The sequence below is a fragment of the Lissotriton vulgaris genome, chromosome 6 (genome assembly GCF_964263255.1).
Source record: "Lissotriton vulgaris chromosome 6, aLisVul1.2, whole genome shotgun sequence".
Lineage (NCBI taxonomy): Eukaryota > Metazoa > Chordata > Amphibia > Caudata > Salamandridae > Lissotriton > Lissotriton vulgaris.
In genome coordinates this window covers 1,123,127,524-1,123,151,762 of record NC_141694.1, presented here as the reverse complement: position 1 = coordinate 1,123,151,762, position 24,239 = coordinate 1,123,127,524, and the positions used below count along the sequence as shown (strand labels likewise).

The 24,239-nt window shown below is 43.3% G+C and overlaps 1 protein-coding gene across 1 annotated transcript in view; it reads left to right on the top strand.

Moving 5' to 3' along the window:
• The first annotated feature begins 2,021 nt into the window (after nt 1-2,021).
• Nucleotides 2,022-24,239, top strand: part of TMEM87B (transmembrane protein 87B) — a 317,565-nt gene continuing 295,347 nt past the window's right edge. The window contains exon 1 of the mRNA XM_086927209.1: nt 2,022-2,372. Within this exon, the coding sequence (XP_086783335.1) occupies nt 2,157-2,372 (216 nt within the window). The 5' untranslated portion in view covers nt 2,022-2,156. The remainder of the gene's footprint in view (nt 2,373-24,239) is intronic.

Below are 24,239 nucleotides of genomic sequence, written 5' to 3'. Positions count from 1 at the left end.
CATAGTAACACACACATGGTCGCTGGAACTAGTTGAAGCTCAAATTCAGTGACGCATTCTTCAGCCCAAAAACAATTGTGAGCGTTGTCGAGGCTGGACAGGTGTGCTTTCTTCCCAAATCTACCGACGAAAATCAGCTGTGATGCTGGATAGAGGCCTTTGCATCCTTGACTTTCACGAGCGCAATCCCTTTGCTGTCTCTTCATCTACTGCTCTGATCGGTCTCAGACCTTTTATACACACAAGAGGCATGTGACCTCGCATGGAAGACCCCCCCACTTAAAAAATTTGCAAATCCACGAATTCGCAAATTCGCGAATTTGCGGATACGCGAATTCGCAAAATCCGCAAATTCGTGATTCGCGAATTCGCAAAATTCGCCCATGCCTAATAATAATCTTTTAGCCTGGCTTGAATATATATACGTCTGCATGAGTAGTGTGTTATGATTCAGCTACCACCTCTTCGGGAATAAGGACTTGTTGGAGGGCAGGGCGGATATACAGACGCGGAGGCTGGATGTATTGGCGAATAGGCAAGTAATGGATGAAGGAGTTTTGTGCTCGCAAATTTCGCGGCACTTTCGGCAATCACAGCTGCTGTCCCCCTCATTGACATGCTGATTGGAGAAAGCCGAGCAGCAGCGAATCAAACATCACCATTAGAAATGGGTGAAGACTTGCGCCGTGGGACAGTAGAGGAAAAAGATTACAACAAAGGTAAGAGCTTAGGCAGGAATGCGCGCCCCCCCTCGGATGGTGGCGCACCCCCCCCCCCCCCCCACCCCCAGGGGGGCATGCCCCACAGATTGAAGAACTCTGCCCTAGAGCAACAGTGGCTCTGTCACCGAGGTCACAGGATCCTTGAAGCCAATATGCCTCATCCATTGGAACCTCCATTTGGCCTTGTTTCAGTAGTAGTGGTGCAACCCACCAGGGATTGGCAAATGAGATTTGCAAGCAAACCATTTAAGTTTGAAAACTTCCCGGTCTCTCTGCTTCATGCACAAGCACTTCTTAACATGTGCTGCCTGCTTTGGGTCCACTGGGATTATGCAGCGATGGAGAACAAAATTATGTTGCACTGTTGACTAAATTAAGCAGCAAAAAAAAGCTGCAGTGTAATTTGTACATTTTCTGATACTTTATTAGTTTGACATTTTTACACATATTAACAATCTATCCAAATATTTTGCCTCATTAGTACCAGTGTAACATACAAATGCGGCAGTGGGAAAGGTGACCAGCCAACATTTGCAAAGGGCCATCCACTTCTCAGCCACACAAGTCACATTTTTTTTAGTAACTTTTGACCTGTTTTAGCTACACACTATTTTTTTGTTAAAATCGTCAGATTATGCAGCTGATGTTGTATTATATGGTCAATATGGCTGAGCCATAATTATGTGGAAAACATTTGCAAACTAGAATATTTTGGCATTCATGTTTGAACTGCTCTCGCTTGTGGAAAAAGGGAAAAGTGCTGATGGTAGAAACAGCATGGCTCAGAGACAAATGGCTTGTGATTTCACTTTTACGTATATTTGGCATATATTAAACAAGGTAATAAACTGTAACTGGTGAGTGACAAGCCAAACAAATACTAAATTTGTGATGTTTTGCTCTTTCTGGTCACACCTCTGACTCCGCCCACTGACCCAATTCTCGGGTTACTCCCGCCCTCCGATTCTCCGCCCACAGTTCCCCTACTTTTCTCCCACTTCGACCACTGGGTAGAACTAGCTTCAGCACAGCCTAGGTGGCCAAAACCCATATTCTTGATTGTGACATAAATTGCGGCAGAGCGATTACCGGGTCTTCAAACAATGAGATCGGTTCTGTGCTCCATAGAAGTTTGGTGGGGGCGTGGTCTGGTCACCGGCAGCGACCATCTTAGCTCCAGGCAAATCCTTTTATTTTGCCTGGCGTAACCGTGGCCATCGTAAAACCACGCCTACTCTTCTCTATCGCCATCTATCCAGAGTACCTAGTTCCCACAACACTGTGGCCTGATGAGTATCGCATGCATTAGCCTTTTCCCCTCACAGTTGCAGTCACGCCGCTATCCTGCTGCGGATCAAACCAGCCCACAGAGGGTAATCGAAGGTGGACGGCGGGTGGCACACAACGACGTCACGCTGCTCAGGTGGCAGTGAGATGGTGACGTCACGACGGGGGAGTGGTGCAGGTGAGCTGGAGCTGGCCCTGGTCCGATGCAGTAACGGAGCTAGTAGCCAGGTCACCATCATGGCCGCCAACTCCCGCCTGGCTCCAGCGTCCCACTGGCTACGATTCCTGCTACTGCTGAGCTGCAGTTTCGCTTCGGTGCTGGCCGTTCCCGAGCCCGGGGTTTGGACGGTGTCACTGGATAACGTGAGTCGCACTGTGGAGCGAGGCAGAAGTGACGCGCGCGGCTGGCAGGCGAATGTTAAGGAATGCTTCCGCAGCATTTTTGTTTTAAATGCATTGTGGAATCTATGGTTGCCTTCTAATTGTGTATGTCCCCGCTCTGTCAGGGCACCCGGGTGTAGGAGAGGTTGCCCATCTCCGTTATCTCCACACCCTGCCAAATAGTTGGTAACAGTTAGGTGATCAAGAAAGAGGTGAAGCATGCTAATGTTCATCCTGTAAGGCATCCTACTTTGCCTCAGGATAGGAGCTGTGTTTAGTTTTATTTTATTTCATGTACTTTTGATTATCAGTTGATATCGGTAACAGTGAATCACAGGAATGTTTTTCACCGAGGGATTCCGAGTAACCTCAAATAAACAAAGAGATCGAAGCTCGAGCTGTCCATGATGTCACACAGAACTACGAGGTGAAAAACATCTCCATAGTTCTTTTTACATGATATATATACACACAGTGCTTGAAATGGTAAAATAGAAGTGCAGGTACCGTATTGTTTCTGGAAAGTGCCAGTACTCTCCAATTAAAAGTATTGCATTGCTCTTGAGAAGTGCCAGTACTCTCCCTCTCAAAATAAAAAAGTGTTGGTACTCCGTACTGGACAGTACCGGTCATTTAAAGCACTGTGTATGTATATATATCCCATTATGTGTAGTGTAAAGTTGACCCGAAGTTATTTGAGCACTTTACATGAGTACCAGTTACATTACACAAGGGCAATTTTATGTTTTGTATAGTCCTATGGTCTCCCCAAAGTCGTTTGTCCCTTCCTTCAACTACTGTGCAGGAGATAATGGGAGAGCTATACATAATATGCCATTCCCTTTCTTCAACTACTGTGCATGAGATACTTGGAGAGCTATACATAATATGCCATTTCCTCCCTGATGCAAATGTGAAAAATAAGTATCTTGCCTGCTGTCATTAATAAAACCCACTAGCTTCCCTGCCTTCCTTCCCCCTCCTGCAATTGTGCTTTCTGCTTTCAGTCAAAGCAGATAATTGTAACTGCTCTGGCAGGCTCGTGGGGAGGCTTGTCACCTGGCCTGGAAGCCGATAACCAGCATCGTTATCAACTGTTTTGATGTCATAGCAAGGAATTATGACTTTCAGAAACTTAAATAAACACCAGAGACTCTCTGAGAGCCATACATAACAATAGTTTATATTATAGAGCACGATTCTCCAAAGTTGGTCTTGGAGGGCCTGATCCATGCCAGATTTTTAGCATATCCCTATTTAGATAAATGTAGGTTTCTTAAAAATCTGGCATGTATCTGGCCCTCCAGGACCGGCTTTGGAGAACCCTGTTATAGAGTACCTGGTGAACTTCCCATTGAAAGCAGGACTGACTTAGCATGACAAGAGCTTATTGTATTGTATTGCATTGTATTTAGCGCTTACCCCTATGAGGTATGTATTACCATGACCTGAATTTCCCCCTACTCCTTTGTACCTTTGTGAGAGTAGTTTGGGGTTGCTCCATGCACAAATTTCATGTCAGAGGCTTTTCTACTTAGAGCTACAGGGGTATCATGTCTGCTTCTTTTGGTGTTTGAACAACTCCCTGTCACTCGAGTAAAGCATGCCTGCTGCGTAACATGCATTTTCTAGGCCTCAAATCGGAGAATTGGAGTCCTGGAAGAGGACATAAATAAATTGCATACATTCAGCTCCCACGTTTTCCATGTTCATGCTTTAGCACTTTGTCCACTCAGGGTTTTGCTTTCCATTCTGGGATTTGGAATCCTAATTTTATTATGGGACACATGGAATTACATGCCCTAGGAAGCAGAGCAAAACCACGGCTGGCTGATGCAATCGTTCATGGACTAGGAAGACTTTAGATTTCTGCATAAACAATGCACAGATTGTATTTAGGATGGCACATTTTTTGCTTAACCTTTTTGCTTTGTAGTTTACGGCACTGGTTAGAGTGGAAGGCTGATCTGCCCTGCCCCACTGATGACATGCACTTCCAAAGGAAGTTATCCAAATGTTGGGCTTCCCACCTATAAATACATACCAGTCTTTGCTTGTGGGCACACCATCACCTGGATATGGCCACATGGCAGAGTTTGCAGGGGCACGTTGCATTTTTAACTACTTCCTTTTATAGGTTCCCTCTACTACGAGAACATGCGTCGTCGTGTTTGTAGGTATCTGCCCCTGTGGTGTCATCTGATAGTGTGGCAATTAATGTTGTTCAGAATAGAAGATTAACGAACCAGCATTTTGTTCAGGGGAGCCTGCACGTTCCCAACATTGAAGGATAAAGGAGGTTTTCCAGTGCACACAGGCCACACAGCTAGTTTCATAGAGGAAAAATAGAGTTTAGTACCGTGGTAAACGTGCAACCTTCTTCCATTTTAGACAAAGCTGTAAGGAAGAGTGTGAGGCGTATTGCTGCCAGCAGAGTTTCGATCCTGTGCCACTGAGCTCGAAATGAAAGGTTTCATTGATGCAACGGTTTAGTGTGCAAACTAGCCTACAGTGAACATGGTCATTAAAAAAAAAAACATATAGGTTAAGTTCATCCCCATGTGGTTTGCCCTTTCGCCTTTACTTGTTGGTATAGGATTCACATAATTTCAGTCGACGCCCTCAAACCTCGCTATTTCTATTTCCTTATGATTTTTGCTGACGAGGCACAGAGCTTTCCTCATGCAGCTTACCAAACAGAAAACACTGAAATCATGCAAGGAATTCACCAGAAATGTACGTTGAGTCTGTAAGGAAAAAGCACACAATGGCTTTCAGTTGTGAACATTCTGGCCTAAGTGGATTGTTTTATTGAATTTAGATCAATTAAATGAGTATGGTACAGACTCTTAGCCAAAAAAGTGGTTATGTTTGTATTAATGATTAAACGAGTAAAACAAGTACTGAAAGAAAGGAGTTGCATGAGAGAATTTTAGTGCCTTTGTTGCCGACATGCTACCAGAAACACAGTTAAAATACATTATTTGTTTCGTAGCCACACGCCTGCCTTTTGTAACTGCTGCTGTACTATTACATAATTTATGGTACTCTATTTACCCACCTTGGATAAATGGAAGGCTGTCTGTTTTGTCTAGATGTACTGCGTTTGTCAATGGTGCCGTTGGTGGCACACAAAGGGTTAATAGGCACATTCATGCTACCTTATTTACTTATCCATCCCAGATCAGTAAATAAAAAGAAAAAACATCAGTTTTATTTGTAGGCATGCATATGCCGGTTGAATGGATGCACATGCCTACAGGATGACACGGGAACCACATCTTAGCACTTTTATTCCATGCTGCTCATCATCTGTTCCTTTTGCATTTGTCGCCCTAAGTGGGAAGGATATGCGCAGACGTGGGTCCAGTGCTCACTGTCCCACTGGATTCTGGGCTAGGCTGATGTGGGGTGATACACCAAAACCAGTCCCAGGATGCTGGTTTCCAGTCCAGGGAGGACCTGTCCTGGCAGTTTGAGCTGGACTGTTCCCATGGGGCGCAAGGTCAAGACTGATTTGCCAGTGATGTGGTCCAAACTGGGATGGCATGGCGAGCAAAATAAATTGGATTGAACTCAGTTCGTGAATGGGGGTGAATGCCTGATTTGTTCAGCATTCCATCCACCAAATGTTCTTTTTGCGCTCATCAGCTTTACAGCAATGCTAAAAAACATTGACAAAGCCAATAGATATCATCAATGAATCATATTGTCTTTGCTAATGCTTGTTAACCATGCTAAATTTACACATAAAATAGTGCAGAAATAGTTTTGGTTCTCCTATGTATGTTTCCACTTGGGGTTGTAGCGTATGGGACAATTTTAGGGATTGAATCAATGTTGCGTACTAATGTTATGTTTTGTCAGTTAAAAAAACATTCTTGTTCCGCTGGCATGTAGGAAACCATACAGTAAAACTATAGCAAACCTAATCATAAAAATGTAGTGCTTACTCCAAGGCATCATTCATACACAGAATGTAAGAATGGTGAATATTATTTGTGATAGGCAATTGTCCATCTAAAAAAATAATAATACCAACTGGTCAGGGTGAGCCTCAGAATTCAAATTAACCTGAGCTCAGCCCCATGATAACTAACACACAAAGAAGACAGGCTTAATTTATGGCGATTTGTAAACTATCCAAGCAGTAATAACTAACACACAAAGAAGACAGGCTTAATTTATGGCGATTTGTAAACTATCCAAGCAGTACCAAAAAGTAAGAAAGTAAAAACTCCAAACTAAAAACCCAACCCAGACTGGGAAAATACACAACATTTTGATTAAAAATTACACTAAAACGACAAAAAATCTAACGAGGGAACCAGGGGTATGAGTTTTTACAGTTGTAAGTGAAAATAGTGTCAAAAAGCACTAAGCACCAATGATGAGCTATGGTTGCGGTAGACTGGGACATAGGCTTGCTTTGAGGTCACCTACAATGGATCCAAAAGTCTGAGCCACACAGCTGGAAAGCCCAGTCAGGGATTTTACTTTCGGATTTAGTCTGCACAATGGAGGAAATAGTCTTCCTGTGGGGCAAGGTAGAAGGCATGTCTGACAAAGTTAGACAGTTGGGCGAGGTCGTGTTGAAGCCATTGTTTTAGAGGGGAAAATCTCTTAAGTGGGTGAAATTTGAATTTCTTCAGCACGGAGGTCAAACCAACACGCCTTCAGCCTGTCAAGATTTTCTTGTTGGGACTTTAGTCTCTGAGATGGAGGTCTGTTTGTTCAAGCGGGGCAAGGTAGTATGCTGAATCCAATGACTGCTTCATTAGGTCTGATCCCTTCTCACTGAGGATTCGCTGACAGGGAGTTGCTGTTGCATAGAAGTTCGAAGCAGAACATCCTCTTTCTTTTGCCTGGCGAAGTCGCACCATCGCTGGATCAGCTCTGGGTGTTGGTCCTAGTCATTCAGTGGCTGTAAGTCCTAATTTATTTAATTCCCAAAACATTGTTGGTGTAAATCCTTTTTCCTTAGCTCTTCACCTAAGGCTCCTAACAGGGGATGCTCCTAGGAATTTTGGGCTTGACCAGTGGGGAATAGGCAACTGGTAATTCAGGAAAATGTGTTTTCATCAGCTTTATTTTTTCCTTGTAGCCACACTGCAGTTCAGCCTACTGCCCCTTGGAGACAACTCCTTTGCCTTGGCACAAGGGGAAGCAGGTCCAGTCTTTAAGTACTCCTCTCAGGATACAGCAAGCAGGGTCCAGTCCTCTTTTGATATTCCGCAGTCCCAGAAAGTGCTCAGTGGAGGCTTCCTTGAGGTGTCCCTTTTATGGGTTTTATTAGCTAGTGGGTATTATTGCATTTATACAGTGCTTCCTAGCCCGACGAGGCGTCTAAGCGCTTTTTTGATAAGTAGCACTCTTCTTTGGAACAGATAAAGGATTAGTGGTAAATTAGTTTAGTGTAAATTAAAGTTATTTAGGTGGCGGATATGTTAGTCAGTTATTTGGATTGACAAGGATAGTGGAGGGATAGAAGAGGGAACGTGGTTTGCATTTATATAGCGCTTACTACTCTGACTCCTCCCTAACCAATGGATTAAAATTCCCTTGGAGAAACCCTTTTCCAGCAGTCCCTGTGAGTCCTCCTACAAACAATCCCGCAGTGCACTGTAAACCTAAAAATGAACGATGGGGAAACCTTCCTTCTTGTGTACAGACTTTGTGGCCACACAGGTTAAATATGTCAATCAAGGATAAACCAATTTAACCATGCTAAAGGGGAAGCATAGGCACTTTACTCCTGTTTAGCAGGGTTAAAGTGCACAATTTTAAGTCTAGCAAAGCAGGTTGGCAAACATGGGGGGGGGGGGGAATAGTGAAAGATGGTCATTTTCTATGTGGGAACATTTAAAATTACCAGTGCATTAACAGACTCCTCGGTTTTGGCGTTTATCTATAAGCTAGGGAACACAAATGGGAGGCGGGGGGCAGAGGAGGTTTCAAGACCAGCGAGGACGAACTCCCCTAATTCAGTAAACAAAACTCAAAGGAGCCCTTGGGTCTGGAAGAAGTGTTGGCCTGAATAGAAGATGTGTAGAAACGAAGAAGGTGCCCCTTTAAAGGACGGCTTCCCTCACCCACCAGAAGTGTCATGCTACATCATTGGGGATGAAACCTTGTCATGGTGTGAGCTACAACTCTCTGACTGAGGGGGAGGAGCTCAGGAATGTTTTTTATATAAGAAGGGTTGTTACTAAAACCCAACGCGAGCTGCAAGATGTGATGAGGGACATAGTGCAAGTAATATGTTGAATAGCTACAGGGATTGCCACACGTCTTGATTCATGCAACTATCCACTATGATTAAAAAACATAAGACACAACTGGAACCATTAGACCCAGTTGTATAATGCTAAGGTCGACATGTTTCAGCCAATGACCTAGTGAATTTCATTGATTTCCTCAGGATCTAATATGAGCTACTGCTGGAAGGTGGTATATACAAGAGAAACTGCATTAATAAGGTATATTCATTAAATACAAAACCAGTGATCCAAGGTTTTCAAGATGGTGTATTCAGTGGTAGTGCCTCTTCGGAACCTTAAACAACATACCATACAGTTTTAAGAATTTTAAACAGATCTCAACTCAGCCTACTACTTTGATATTGCGATATAATATATCAATACAGTTACTTTGTACATGTGTGTAAGAGAAACCCCCAATGACCACCGGGTGAATCTCTGGCGGCCAGTTTTAGTAATTATGTGTTCGATGTACGAAACATTTTCGTGTTCGCGAATGGCCCAATTCGCAGTATCAGACTGTTTTGAGAATGCAAAAATACCTTTTCTGATGTACAAAGCCCGAATTGCAAATTGTAATTTTGGTTTGCAAATCAGTATTTGGAAGGGACGTGTTTGGGGCGTCCCTTCAAAATACTGATTCAAATTGGCATGTACTTTACCACCAACATAAAGTTGGTGGTAACCCATTCGCAAATGGGAAGTGGTCCCCTGGGATCCATCCCTCTATTAGATTAATTGAATATTATATTTTTTAAGCAGGCAGTGCGCCCACGGACCACTGGCAACTCTTAAAAAATACAAATGAAAGATTAATTTTTTTGTTTTAAAGCATCTCATTTTCCTTTAACCCCTTCCACGTTCATGACGAGCTGGGCTCGTCATGGCGTAGCCTCCTCGCACGCTGATGACGAGCCCAGCTCGTCATGTATAATGGGATTCATAAATATCAAGCACAGGAGAAAAATCCCCATAGCGTTCAAGGTGTTAAGGAAAACGGGCTGCATTAAAAAATAATTGCTTTACTTAAAAGTAATTACAGATATGGTGGTCTGCTGACCCCAGCAGGCCACCACCCCGTTGATGGCAGAGAATCGTAGTGAGTCACAAATTGCGACCTACCTCATGAGGTAGGTTTATTTGCGACCCACTACAAATCGCTAATGAAATTCTGAAGTTTTCTGCATTAGAAATAGCGATTTCCCTAATTGCAATTCACAAAAAATTGCAATCAAGAAATTGCTATTCGTAACTTACGTTCATGGAGCCCTTAGTTTTATAAACAGATTAGTTTGTCACTGTAAAATGCATTTTTCAGTTTACATTTTATGTAAATTTAATGTGCAATTCTTCATATGTAGAGTTTAAAGTTGCATGTTTTGAGTTATATGAGATGTTTCCCACAATTTGGCACTTTCAGATTCTATTATATTGGCATTTATATGGCGTTTTCTTCTCCTGAAGGAGTGCTGAAGCACTTTACAGAGAGGTGAACGCTGTTACATAGGACACTTACATTAAAGACATTTGTAACGCAAACGGAGTCACAATTGGTCATGCTGGTTATCACACAGTTGCATGACACACATCGCAATTTACCATGCTATGTCATGCAGTCTGTTATATAAAGCTGTTGCAAACTGTCATGCTCTCTATCATATCATACCATATAATTATTCTTATAATTATTGTTTTCATGTAATCTGCACTATCAGTCATCAGGCGTTGTATTAGTGAAATTCCTACACTTGACTTTGAGCATCTATTGAATAATAGATCATAAGTAGTTTTGAAATTACAAAATATTTGCTTATGCCCAGGGGTGTGGAATTTATTAAAATATCTACTTGTCCATGGGGCAAGTTGCTTCATAAATCTACTTGTCCTGGAACAAAATCCACTTGTCCCTTTGGTGCCATGTGGTTCGGCGACGGATTGTGGCAGCAATCTCATTGTATGGGAGCTCTTGTATAGCCTCTCCGATTGTGCCAGGGCTCATGCAGTGGTGGTTTTTGAATGCTAGCAATCCCTTTGTGTTGCTGTGTTTCTGCGCATCTGCATGCTGGGGCTGGGGGTAGTGGTGAGCGGTGGTTCCAGGGTTGGAATGCCCTTTGGGTCTGTGCAGATCTACTGACTTGCATGTTTTAGGGGTTTTCAACAACTCTACTCTAATCTTTTCCCATGCTGAGAAGTGTTGGAGATTTGCTCCTGACAGTGGGAGAAGAGTGGCTGATGGGAGGGTGACCTTGCAAACAGTCGGGTTTTCGCATGTGCAAATCTACACATGCATATTTGCTCATGATAAACTGCAGTTCACTGATATTTTACGGGAATGCATTTCTTGCCCTACTTCTGTAGATTCTTGTGAATTCACGAAAGCCATATAGCTGCACTTAATGCAAGGACATATACCAAGGGTGCACTTTTGAGACTTTCTTTAGTAATAGGGCCACTAGTTTGGTCTGGCGTTGACAGCAACCTTTTGTCTTCGTTAAAATTCTCTCCCCCTCTCTCTGTATCGTCTGGCTTCGCTGTGGGTGGCGGTGTTTGGCTCTTTGAATTGAATTGAATGAATTGAATTACGCACTTGTATAGCGCATGGCTACCCGAGGGCATCCCAGCGCTTTCAACTCTTTCAGACTCCGAGATTCAGACAAACAGGAAGGTCTTTAACAATTTTCTGAATCTTAAATGATTTGTTTCCATTCTAATTGCTTCGGGAAGCGAATTCCAAAGATTTGTGGCATGTAGGGAAAAACGTCTCCCTCCAGTACGCACTCTCCTTGTCTTGGGGACCGCTAACAGATTTTTGTTGGTGGATCTCAGGGTCCGCTTGGGAGCATATGGGCAGAGCATGGATTGAATGAGCACAGGTCCAGTTTTATTCACTGCCTTATGTACCATAGTCAGAGCTTTAAATTCCACTCTCTGTTTCACTGGTAACCAGTGAAGCTGGCGCAGACCAGGCTTAACGGATGATCTGCGCGGGACATTCAGCAACAATCGTGCTGCACAGTTTTGTACTGTCTGTAAAGTTTTGATTGTCCCTAGTGGTGCACCGAGATATAGTGCGTTAGCATAATCCAATCGTGTCAGGATCAACGCTTGCACCAGGATCTTCCTAGCTTCGAAGGGAAGAAGCCTAATAATTTTCCTCAGTAGCCTGATGTAGGCAAGGCAGGTACCTGCAACCCTCCGTGCCTGTACTGCAAAATTAAGAGCAGGGTCTAGCCAGACCCCCAAGCTTTTAATTTTTTCTTTTGGTAGAGGAGACTGGCCAAGTCTAGAAGGCCACCAACTTTCCACCGTGGTGGGTGGGTTGTATCCCAGCATCATTACCTCCGTTTTTGCGCCATTTAACTTTAGGAAGGATTTGTCCATCCAGTCATAGATCTTATCCAGACAGGTGGTAAGATTTGCAAACGGGGCGGCTTGGGAGGTCAGGGAGATGATGAGCTGGGTATCGTCTGCGTATGTCACCAGTTGGACCCCCCAGGGCAGTACCACCTCAGCCAATGGCCTCATGTATATGTTAAATAAGGTAGGGCTGAGGGAGGAGCCCTGGGGAACACCACACTGTAGACCCATTTGGGGGGAGGATACATTATCCTCGACCACAGCAAACGATCTATCGGACAGGAAGGAGCACAGCCACTTGAGCGCCTGGCCCGTGACACCTACTTCTCTTAACCTCTGAATCAGAATAGAATGATTCACGGTGTCAAAGGCCGCGCTCAGATCTAGAAGTAGTATAGCCGCACAACTTCCACTGTCCATGATCTTTCTTGTTTCCTCCACCACTGTAACCAAGGCTATTTCTGTACCCAAATTGCTTCTAAAGCCTGTCTGTGTAGGGTGCAGAGAGTTACTGTTCTCCAAAAAGGAGGAGAGCAAGGAATTTACATGCTTCTCAGCAAGCTTACTAACAGTTGGTAAAAGGGATATTGGGCGGTAGTTTGCCCAATCATCCGGATTAAGGCTAGGTTTTTTTAGCAAGGCCTTCACTCTTGCCTGTTTCCAGGAAGGGGGTACTACGCCTGCTATAAGAGAAGAGTTAATCACCTCCTTGATCACTGGGGTCACAGTATCAGATACCAGATTCAATATAGTTGGAGGTGCGGGATCTAGGGGAGAACCAGATTTAAGATTTTTTAGCAGCGTTTTGGTAGTCGAGCAATCCAACAAATCAAAATGCTCAAGTTCATTTAGACCTGCGTGAGAGGGGCCAGTGGATTCAGTGGGAGGGTGTTGAAAAGAAGAGAATATATTGGCCACCTTTGTAGAAAAGAAGTTAGCAAGTTCATTGCAGCGTGTAGTTGCTTGGCCAGGGTCAGCTGTGGGAACAGGAGAAGCAACAAGAGAGTTAAAAATTTTAAAAATTTCTCTGGGCGCATTAGCTGCAGCACTAATTTTTGTCTGGTAGTAGTTAGATTGTGTATTTTTTATTTCCTGTTTATACTTCCTTAGAGCTAATCTATAGCTCTCCTTGCTGGTTGCCGTATAATCTTTCCTCCAGCTTCTTTCTTGTTGTTTACACAGTACTTTAAGGGCTTTTAGCTCGGGGGTGTACCAAGATTGTTTATTTCCACCACTTCTGTGGGATAGATTGCTTTTGGGATGGGTGCGGTCTAAAGATGCCTCCAGCCATTGGTTAAACCGAGCATCGGCCTCCAATGGATCATTTGTTATAACGGGTAGTGTTTCTTTCAGACTGTTGTTCCAGCTGTCTATTGGAAGTTTGGACCAGACTCGAGTTGTCCGTTTGGAAACACTCGCCGGTTCCTGTTGTTTCTCGGGGGTCAGGGAGAAAAGTAATAATGAATGATCGGACCAGGGAATCCTAATGGACTTGTCGAAAGTAAGAGTATCCATATTGGTATAACAATGATCTAAAGTGTGTCCTGCTTTATGCGTTGGACCTGTGACTATTTGGTTCAACTGGAGCACTTCCAAATTGGAGGTCAAATTACGACAGGCCAACGAGTCAGGCTCATCGAAATAGATGTTAAAATCACCTAAAATGGTGAAATTGGGAGCAGCACTTGCATAGTTTATTGCTTTAATCGCAAGATCTTCACAGAATTGGCCGTATGTGCCGGGAGGTCTGTAAAGCAACAATCCAGAAAAGGTGCAGGTAGGAGAAAACAGAATCGCAAACTTCAGGCATTCAGCCCCTGCAATTGTAATTTCTTCTATTCTACAGATCAATGTTTTCCTAAAAATGATGGCGATGCCATGGGGAGTATGTTGGCACACAGAGTTGTTTTTTTCAGTGGCAGTAACTGGTGTGGCAGTGTGTGCTTTTTTCAGACCAATTTTTTTTGTTGCTTTTGCCAATGTTTGTTATAATGGTGAGGGCCTGGCAGCTCTCACATCAAGAAGGCTTTACAGAAACCATGCCAAAACAAGTCCCGTATTGGCAAAACTAGAGGGCTGACCACTAATTTCAGACCTACTGGCTTTGCCAGTGCTTGTTTATTTTTATGTTTCTCATGATCTTATTGAAACTGGATACACTGATTTTCCAATATGAGTGTTTTTGCGAAATACTAGCACGCATCAACACATTTTACTAAATGATGCTGCAAAGAAACAGTACCTGAAATTTCACAGTAGTTTAGCAAAATGTTTTTTTTTTCCTACTTTCATTTTTTTAGGAACATTTTATATTGAAAGCAAAGAGTCCTTAATCTTGCTCTCAAGCTTCTGCAAATATTTGCATCCAATCAGAGAGCATTCTGGGTGCATTATACATAGCCTCATATTACTAAACTTTGAAACCGTGAGTACACATTTTTATACTGTAACCATTGTCAGTAGTGCTGTCAGAACTTACATTTACTTAGAGCGCCCACCCTAATAATAAACGATTTCAATTAATGAACCATAAATGCAAGTTTGAACAGCATTAACATAGGCACACAAATAATAACTTTACTTCAGGCAGTGGCCTTCCCTGGCCCTTAATGTGCTACTACAAACTGGCAGCTGCAGGGGGTTGGTCCTACTTGTCCCAAGGACAAAATACACATTAACCTCATAGCTGCTATTACACATTCCTCCCCAGTGCTGCGCTGTCCATTAGAACTAGTGCTGAATGGACGTTCAATGGTCGTGCGCAGCACTGGGGAGGTAGTGCTGCCGTCGGCCAATGCACCGAGGCAGCACTTAAGGGGTTAAAACTTGTTACCCTTGACCCCAAACAATATGTCCTGGGCGTCGGGCTATAGGAATTCAACATCCCTGTTATGCCTTTTAAGGAGAACGCAAAAGAGTTCCAGAGTTTGGGGAGTAAGACACATAAGTCATTACCCTCTTACCCCTCCCTTTTTCGAGTTTGTATTTTGGAATAACCTATTCGGTTTTGTTAATGATTATGAAATGGGCTGCCATATGCTTTCAAAGTTGCTGCGAGAGGGATGACAGGCAAGTGCAAAAATCTGTTTTGAGTCTGATAAGCAACTTTGAATTAGTTTGGCAGCAGTTGCTTACTTTATTCAGATATATGGTCAGCATTTAAGGTTAAAAAGAGACTTAATAATGGCGATTTGAATATGTTGAATTTGCATAATGTTTTTGGGATATCAAAATAATCAACGCTTCATTGGATATAGGTACTGGGTACTGTAACTTGGTGGTACCATTGTAATACTACATACAGTCATCGAAGAAGAGACCTAATTCCCAGCCTCTGGTGGTAGTACCAAGTCACCAGGAAGTATAGTACTTAGCTCAGGATGGACAGACTCCTCGTACTTGGCAGCAGTGACAAGCAATCGGAAAACTATACATTGATCCAATACACCTGCACAAGGCAACAGAATCATTGCCCCTTAGGACAGTGCTATGCCAGCTTGATTCCATGAAGTCTACTCGAGAGAGGCAGAGAGACCAAAGTATCCAAAAGCATCCAAAAACCTTAGAGGAATACGCCAGAGTCAGTCTGTTACGCTGTCCGGAGGAGGAACTAGCCCGAGCAGCAGCTGTGTGGCGTGGTGCGCGGAAAGTGGTGTCCTCGCTGCGGGTTTCGTTAGCGAGAGTCCGGGTCCGCATTTCATATCCTGAGGCCCGTTGATCCCGTCTATCCTGTATCCCGTTTCGGCTCGTCCTGACCCGTATGACGGAGACGGGTGGTCGGAGGTTGGAGGCTGTTATCCAGCGCGTGTGGACGGCGTGCCCACATTCCCACAAACCCCGTGAACACGCACAACTGCGAGCCCTGCTAGAGCACTGCCAGAGACCACCAGTGAGGTGAGGAGGCTACAAGGTGTCAAGAGCTGAGGGTCGGGGCTAAACTCCGGTGCCAGTGTTTTAATCGGGGCACATATCAAGGCAGCAGAAAAAGTAAAAGGCAGTGAAGGAGGAGGCAGTCAGTCAGGCGGCCACGGCTCCAATAGTGGGACAGCAGGGTCTGGAGAGTGTCTGGAGAGCAAGGTGAACAAGGCGAGTGAGCTGGGCGGTCGGGGAGCTGTTGGCGTGCACCCCCTTGCCTGCCTCCGTACATTCGCCCCGTGTGACTCGCTTGACCCGTGTGACCCGCTTGGACCTCAGGGGCCCCAGTACTTCTTTTGTGGTACCTCCTGAAACTCTAGTTAAACTCTAGTGGTCCACAGTGGTGGGTCCCCCTTCAGCTTGGAGTCTTAGCCTGGGCCTGGGCCTGGGCCTGGGGGTTTGTGTGGATTCATGCTGTGTCCTGTCTCTTGTCAAATAATCCTCAAGTAAGTTGGATCCGGATAAATCGTGAAATAATCCTGAAATAGACTCTGAACAGTCCCTTGGTTAGTGCGAGCGGTATATACAGTGAGAACTATATGAAACTGGTAATAGTATCGCGGCAAGCACTCAATCATAGTACTTACCGAGTATCCCATTCTACCACAATCTTTGTCATAAACCTTTTCCATCAATCCACAGAGTCTACTACGGTTACTACCGTTACCACGTCACCATATCCCCAGTGCCAGACTGGGACCGGAGTGTGGGTCTGATTGGATTCTGATTGGGCCACTGCTGAATCACCCAGGCCTTGGGCAAAGTGGTACGTGAATAGTAGAGAATAGTAGTGGGGCATATGTGAGGCAAATGAGGAGACTTTGAGGCAGTGTCAATTACGTCAACTCTTTCAGGGTCGTGTTTTTCTTTCATCCAAACTCAAACGTATGGTTATCTGCATTCAACTCCTCTAATTAACAGCTGGGGGAGTAACAAGTCTAAGTGGCGTTAAATCTCTGGGGCTATGGTAATGTCTGTTAGGCGATTGCGCTCACAGTCAAAAGCAAAATCAGCAGCAGAAACTTTAGTAACCATCGATCAAAGTGCTAAGAGCCTCCTGAGTCCTCTAAAACCTCAGAAAACTATTTGTCGACGCAGAAGTGGTGCGCATCTAACATTATTGAAATCTTATCCATCAGTAAAGCCAATGTTTACCAAAAAGGGAAGAAGTTCTAAGTATGGAACTGGACAAAAAAATGGAGATGAAGGGGAGAAGGGGAATACATCAGAGGTTTCAATGGACTCCGAAATAACAGCCAAGAATGAAGTGGAGGCTCATCCAATAGGCCCACAGGTGCTATTTCCCGTTGTAACAATAGTAAAGATGAATGGGGACGAATGCAACGCAGGACCCCCTTTATCAGTAAGAAGAGCAGATCTGCAGCAAGTAGATGGGGAGGATAATAATTCGGATATGAAGTTGGAGATGGCCCTTTCCAGGCTTGAGACAGTGGGTTCTCCTCAAGGCAAGGGCAGTGAACGAAAGGAAGTCACTCCAAACTCTCCACTAGCAGATCTGATATCCCTTTTTGAAAAGGTAAAAGACAACGGTAACGTGTCTCAGAGGCTCATGTCGGACGCCCCATTAGTAAAAGTAAGTGAGCTCACCCCAAAAATGGAACGGCAGAAAGAATGCAGCTTACTTATTGGGCAGGCGAAAACAGAGGACTTAACTCTTCCGGACATTGCCATCCCATTAGGAAAGAATGCCGATCGAGTGAAGCAGCTAGAAACACTGGATGCACAAGGTTTGGTCTCTGAGTCTCATTCTAATAAAGAAGGATTGACATCTCGAGAAGGAGTTTATACACACACGCCTATTATGTATAGTGGTACTCCTACTAAATTATCCTTGGTTTCGGACTTACATGATTTCTCTGGTGAAGAACTTTCAATGTCATATGATAAAAGGATAAGAAATTCCCTGTATTCAATGGCCGCGAATGAGAATTTGGGAGTAGATGGGCTAATGAACCTGTTTTTTAAATTGGAAACCACCCTATCCGCAATTTTGTCTTTGCTGGAGAAAAGTACTTCTAACACCTATATACACATATACTTAGAGTCCTCACGCCCATTTTAGGAGGGGTTTAGGGGCACATGCATCATTGTAGAATTTTGCATTTCCTAAATAGCGAAAATGAAGGAATCGCTATTTAGGAATTGCAAAATCCTATGCATCAAGAAATCCTAAATTTTTCTAGGATTTCTTAAATTTCGGAATTTGCGATTCCTTAATTGCGAATCGCAATTAAGGAATGTCATTACATTGATTCCTATGGGCCCAGAGGCCCATAGGAATCAATGCCGTTTTGCATTTCTTTTTTTAGGAAATCGCAATTTGTTGATGCATTGCAAGGGTGCAGAGGGGGGTCCAAAGGACCCCCCCCTGCACCCCTGAAATGTATTTTAAAGTGCATGTTTCACACACACATGTCCTAAGGACATGTGTGTCTGTAACATGAACCTTTCAAAATGCATTTTTGTGCTTTTTGAAACAATTTCGCAAATTAACACGAGGGTCAATCTCGTGTTAATTTGCACTTCCTATTTCAAAATTCACATTTTAAAAAAAAATGATGCATTGCATTTAAGGAATTGCACGAATGCGATTCCTTAAATGCATTCGCATTTTTAGGAAATGCAAAAAAAAACAAATTTTGAAAAAATGTTTCATGCATCCCAAAAACGTATTTAGGAAGCGCAAACAGCCGAATTTACCGATTCGCACCGTTTGCACTTCCTAAATAGGTTGATGCATGTGCCCATATGATCTTAAACATCATAGACAATCTTGCGTGAAATGTGCTTCTGCTCCAGTTAGTAAATCATGTCAAACACATAATATAATAAATAATGCTGATAAAGCGTATGAGTTGGGGGAGCCAAAAGATTTGCTGGTAGACTTTGATAGCTTGACACCTGTAAGAAATTCAATCTCAAGCCCGTCCCAAGTAAACCTTAGGAATTCTGTAAAGGTCCCCATATCGGGGGAAAGGTTAAATGCAAGAGTTTCTCTTGTAACAGACACTGTGTGTGTTTTTCCAATTTTCAATATGTTTAAGTGGAAAAAACTTGAACCTCAACAACCAGATGAAATAATTACAATCTTAGAGAGTTCTGCGGTGGGGGAAGTTTCTATAGTAAGAAAAGGAACAATTAAAAAACGGTCATAGAAGAAAAAAGAAACAGAGAAAGCTGCGGTTCCAACCAGCATATGAAAAGGAAAACTCTTACATAGCCCTTGTGGACGAAAAGAATGCTATGTCTTCTGTGGGGCAACTGAAAATGAGTATGAGTCCGAATCATGAGCAGGTTCTTGCCCGTCAGCAGAATAGTTAGACTGTTAGGCCGAACACCAATCAGAATAATGACGGGGAGGGTGAAGGCAGGTTTAGAAGGGGCTCTAACCAGGACATTAGCTCAGGTATTAAAGAGGCTTATTTAAAAAACTTTCTTAACACTCCCGAGAGTAGAACTAAGTGGTGCCGCACAGGAGTTAACTGGTCCTGTAGTGTCATCAACGATTCCAGAATTAAGTAATATCGGGGGAGTTAGTCGGAGAATGATTATAGCGGATAATATTAATAAAGGGGTGAATTTAAATGATCATCTCCCCAGAAGCCAGCAAGATATTAATTTAATTTGGCTTCCCGAATCTGGAGCTCAGCAAGTGAATAAGACTTACATTTTTATCCCACTCTTTGACGCAGAGTTAATAACATTGAATATAAGTGCCCTCCGAAGAATTATATCTGAAATAGATGATTTAAAGCTAATTACCAGAAATGATATAGAACTGGTCCAACTAGACTGGAGGTACAAACCATATGTAACTAAAGCCATCTTTACATCTGCGGTAGTGTATTCACTCGTTTTAGCAAATGTGGACGGATTCAGGAAAAGAGGAATAGATGTTCTAAATACTATGGTCCCTCGTGGTGTCCCGCCAAAAGCCTCGATATAGCTAATTATCGGCAGGGGAAAGGATTTATCGAACATGAGGGAGAGAATATGCCCTCAGAATTTTAGGTTTTGGAAATAACAGTAGGAACGGTATCGGGTGCAAGAGAAATTAAGCTTACAGCTCCTGAGGTCCAAGAGGTCCTTAGTATAGATGAGGGAGATAAGGTGTCTAAATGGAGCTGGATCGCAAGCACTTTGAATGGGGCAAAAACAACTAACATAAAACCCATAGAGCGGGGGTAGCCTACTGGGGACAATTGTGTCGTGGAACATGGCGGGGCTAGGAAAAGAAAAACATAAGCTTAAATCCTTAGAATATCTAGCACCCAAGAGAATTTTCCTTCAGGAGACGTGGGCAAGGGAAGAGTTCCAGTTAGAGAACTATTATGTGTTCTGCAGTGAAGTAAATAAATCTATAAAGGGGCATGCTAGCGGGGGTTTAGCCATTTTGCTAAGTTGTGAGTTAGCATGGGACCCTGTGATATCTATACATTCATCAAACTGCTGTATCTGCGCTAAGTAAAAAACGGGAAAAGATATCTTGGGACATGTAACTTTTCTGCTTCTGGTAAACGTGTATATTCCACCTTAGAAAGCATTTACTCCATTGGTTGACTCCATTTGCTCTTTTGTGCAAGACTTATGTAGTAATTAGGGAGGTGGCACTTTCGGGGAATACTAGAAAGTACTGGGCCTTAATAGCTAAATTTTGCGACAGTAGAGAAAAATCTCAACCTATGTTCATCTCAGAAACAGAGTGGTCTATTTTATATTTCCTTACTGTATGCCCCTAGCCCATTAGATGAGGAGATTGAGGGGTCTGTTAATACCATAGCGTTGGCGGGTGTTGTAGAAGCGCCATCAGTGAGGGAAATTGAAGGATATATTAAGGGGTCGCGATACTCTGGTGCAATGGGGCCGGATTACGTCCCTGTTGCCATAATAAAAAAGGACTGTGGTGATTGGGCAAATGTATTACATCCCCTATTTGTCCATTGCCACAATTTCAGGGACATCCCTTACTCCTGGAAGGGAAGCATAATAGTCCCGCTATATAAGAAGGGCCCAAAAAAAACCCCAGCAAGTTTTAGGCAAATTTCCCTGCTAGATGCGACGGGAAAACTGTTTGCGAAAAGTATCCTGGTTCATCTACAAGAGTGGGTATTTGGAAATAATTTGATTCCCCTTGAACAATTAGGGTTCAGGAAAAATAGTGGCACTTTAGATAACATTTCTGTTCTGCAAACCCTAATTGATAAATATCCCGTTGGTCGGAAGACACCATTATATGCAGCATTTATTGATTTCTCCATAGCGTTCGACGGGGTAGATCGGGGGACGCTGTGGAGGAAATTGATTACTATGGGGATCCCAGGGAACCTGCTAAGAGTAATAATTGCTCTCCATTCTTCAACATGGACCCAAGTTCTGCTAGGGGTGACTCAAGGTCTCTCAAAGTAAATCTCCACTAACAATGGTTTGAAGCAGGGGTGCTTATTGGCTCCTTTTAATTTTTTCAATCTATATAAATGACTTACTGAGTCGGATTGGGGAAAGTAAAGGGGATCCTCCTCAATTGGGTGACCTAAAAATAAGTTGTTTGCTGTATGCAGATGACGCTATAATGGATTTAACCCCAATTGGGCTGCAGAGACGACTGACTGAATTGGTTAGGTACACTAAGGAATACTTAAAAAAAATAAATGTTTCAAAGAGTAAAGTGATGATTTTTAGTTATAATGGCTGTAAGGTTAGAGCAAAACTAAAATGGTTTTTAGGAGATGAAATAGTAAAATTTTACCCTTATCTAGGAAAATTCTTCACTAATCGGTGTTCTGCTAACAGACATGGACTACTGCAAAAGTAATGCCATCTCACAAGCCTCTGCAATTAATCGCTTGTACTTGCAATGTGGTAAAAGACATTTTTCGCATACCATTGCAGTGTATAAAATAAAGATTCCCCCCACTTTGAATTATGCAAATGAAACGTTAGATGAATGCAATTGGGCAAAGTATGAAAAAGTGGAAGGTAAAATTTGGCAACAACTATGTAATCTGAGCCATGCTGCGTCAATCGCTGCTCTTAGACTCGAATTTGGCCTTCTTTCAACATGTGTTAACAATGGCACTTGTTTAAGGTGGGGAAATGCATTGATAAATTGTCAGGAGAATCTATTAAGGTTGGCATTGCATAAGGAAATTTTTATTAATAGGTTGTCAAAAAGTGTAATATTTAGGAATTATTCAAAGTCTTTAAGCAGTTTTGGTATAGACTTTGAAGGGGCAGCAGGTTTGGATAAAATCGCATTAAAGCATATAATTAAAAAAAGTATATATGCGATTTCCGGGAAAGAGACTTGAAAATATGCCGTGTGAACGGAAAGTTGGACTGTATTGTGGAGAGTTCTACAGTTAAAAATCCTCAGCCGTATGTTTTATGGAACTTGAATCATGGAGTTTGCAGAGTGATGTTATTATTAAGAATGAACCAGTTGCCTCTAAGGATTGTAACAGGCGCCTGGGAGGGTATCCACAAAAACGAAAGATACTGTGATTTATGCATTGGTGGCATACAAGATTTTAATCATGTTCTGATTGTGTGCCCAGCGCTTCTTTCAATACGCCGCAAATACTTAAGGCATGGTTTTTTACAGTATAAAATTTCCACAGCAGAACAGGCCCGTAACTTACTCCTGTTCCCCCATCTGAATTGATTTGTTTTAAATTTTTTAGTTTTTTTAAAGAATTTTTGAATGTCTATTAAAAAAAAAAAGTGGGCTATGGTGATCCTTAGGTTTTTATTTTCAAATGTATTTTATTGATTTTGAAAGCAGAGATAGGCATCGCATTACAATGTAATTGTATCAGGTAAACCAAGCGAACGAGACAGATAGGCACGTCTTCTCTGTGAGGTGGACATACCACAGTAGCGTTTCGATACCAAAAATGCGAATCATGGGCAATGTAGGCGAACAAAACTGGAAGAACAAAGCCCAGAAACCCCCCCCCCCATCCTCCCATCCCTTCCCCTTTCCCTCCCCCGCCCCACCAGTGTGCCGTATGTGGGAAACACGTCCACTAATAGTCAGATAGGGAATAGTGCGATCAGTCATGAGAGTCTTGAGTTTCAGTTGCAGTTTCGGTAAGGCGCAGTAATCTAAGGTATTTGGGGCAAGCTATTTCATTAAACTCCTTGGACAAAAGGGATATCAACGGCTGCCAAACTTTTTGGAATGTATCAGTAGTGTGTGTGAGGGTGGCCTGTATGCGTTTCATCCCCAGGGTGAAGCAGATTTTGTGTAGCCATCCCACATGCGTGGGCTTGTTGGTCGATCCCCAGAGTGATAAGATGTGTTGTGTAGCCGCTTGCATGGCAATGCCCAATTGGCGACCTCAAATAGATTTCAGGGGAGAAGTGAGTGCATTGGGCAGGCCTAGGATAGTGTAGGCAGAAAATCTCGGGATTTCGGTGTCGAAGCTGGAGTCTGTCATTCAGGACCATGTCCCAGTAACCCTGGACCTCGCAGCAGTCCCAAAGAATATGATTTAGTGTGCCACGTTCCCCGCATCCTCTACAACATAAGTCACTGCGGGTCGGGTTTCCTCTATGGAGCCGGACCGGTGTAAGGTGCCAATATATTGCTAATTTCATGGCTGCTTCTCTACCCATTGTGTTGCGTGTGGTGTGTGAGGTCCTGTAATAAATGTGGTTCCATTCTGTAGGTGTCAGCGTTCTACCCAACTCGGTTTCCCAGCGTTTCTGACCCGCTGTTTTGCCTAGAGTAGGTGGGAGTGTAAGCATTTTATATATGTCTGATATAAGATGCCGATCGGTCTTTTTTGTCAGCAGCCATTTCTCAAAAGTGGTTAGTTGGCGACCCACCAGGGCAGTGATGGTTGGATCGGTGAGCCAGTGTCGGAGTTGGAAATATTGAAAAAGGTGAGGGTCTGTAATCTCGTAGCCTAGTTTGATGTCTGAGAGGGTGAGAAAGCCTTGTGTGTCAAAGAGGTCTCCAGCGCATTTACATGCAGTGCCACACCATTGCAAAAAGGCACGGGGGTCTTTGCCTGGCGGGAAGTCTGGATTGTCTAGGATGGGAGGGAAAGGTAGTAAGGCCTCTCCTGACAGCTACCGCATCCTAGACCCTCATGACATTGCGAGTGATAGGTGAATTAGCGATATATGTCGGGCGGTGTTTTCGGGGTAGGAAAGGAATTCTCCAGAGGGGCGTTTGGGCCATAGCCCTGTCCTGAAAGAGCCATCTCTTTTCTGATTTAGGCCTGTACCATTCCACTAAATATCGGAGTTGAGCAGCTTGGAAGTATTGCATTAGATTAGGAACTCCGAG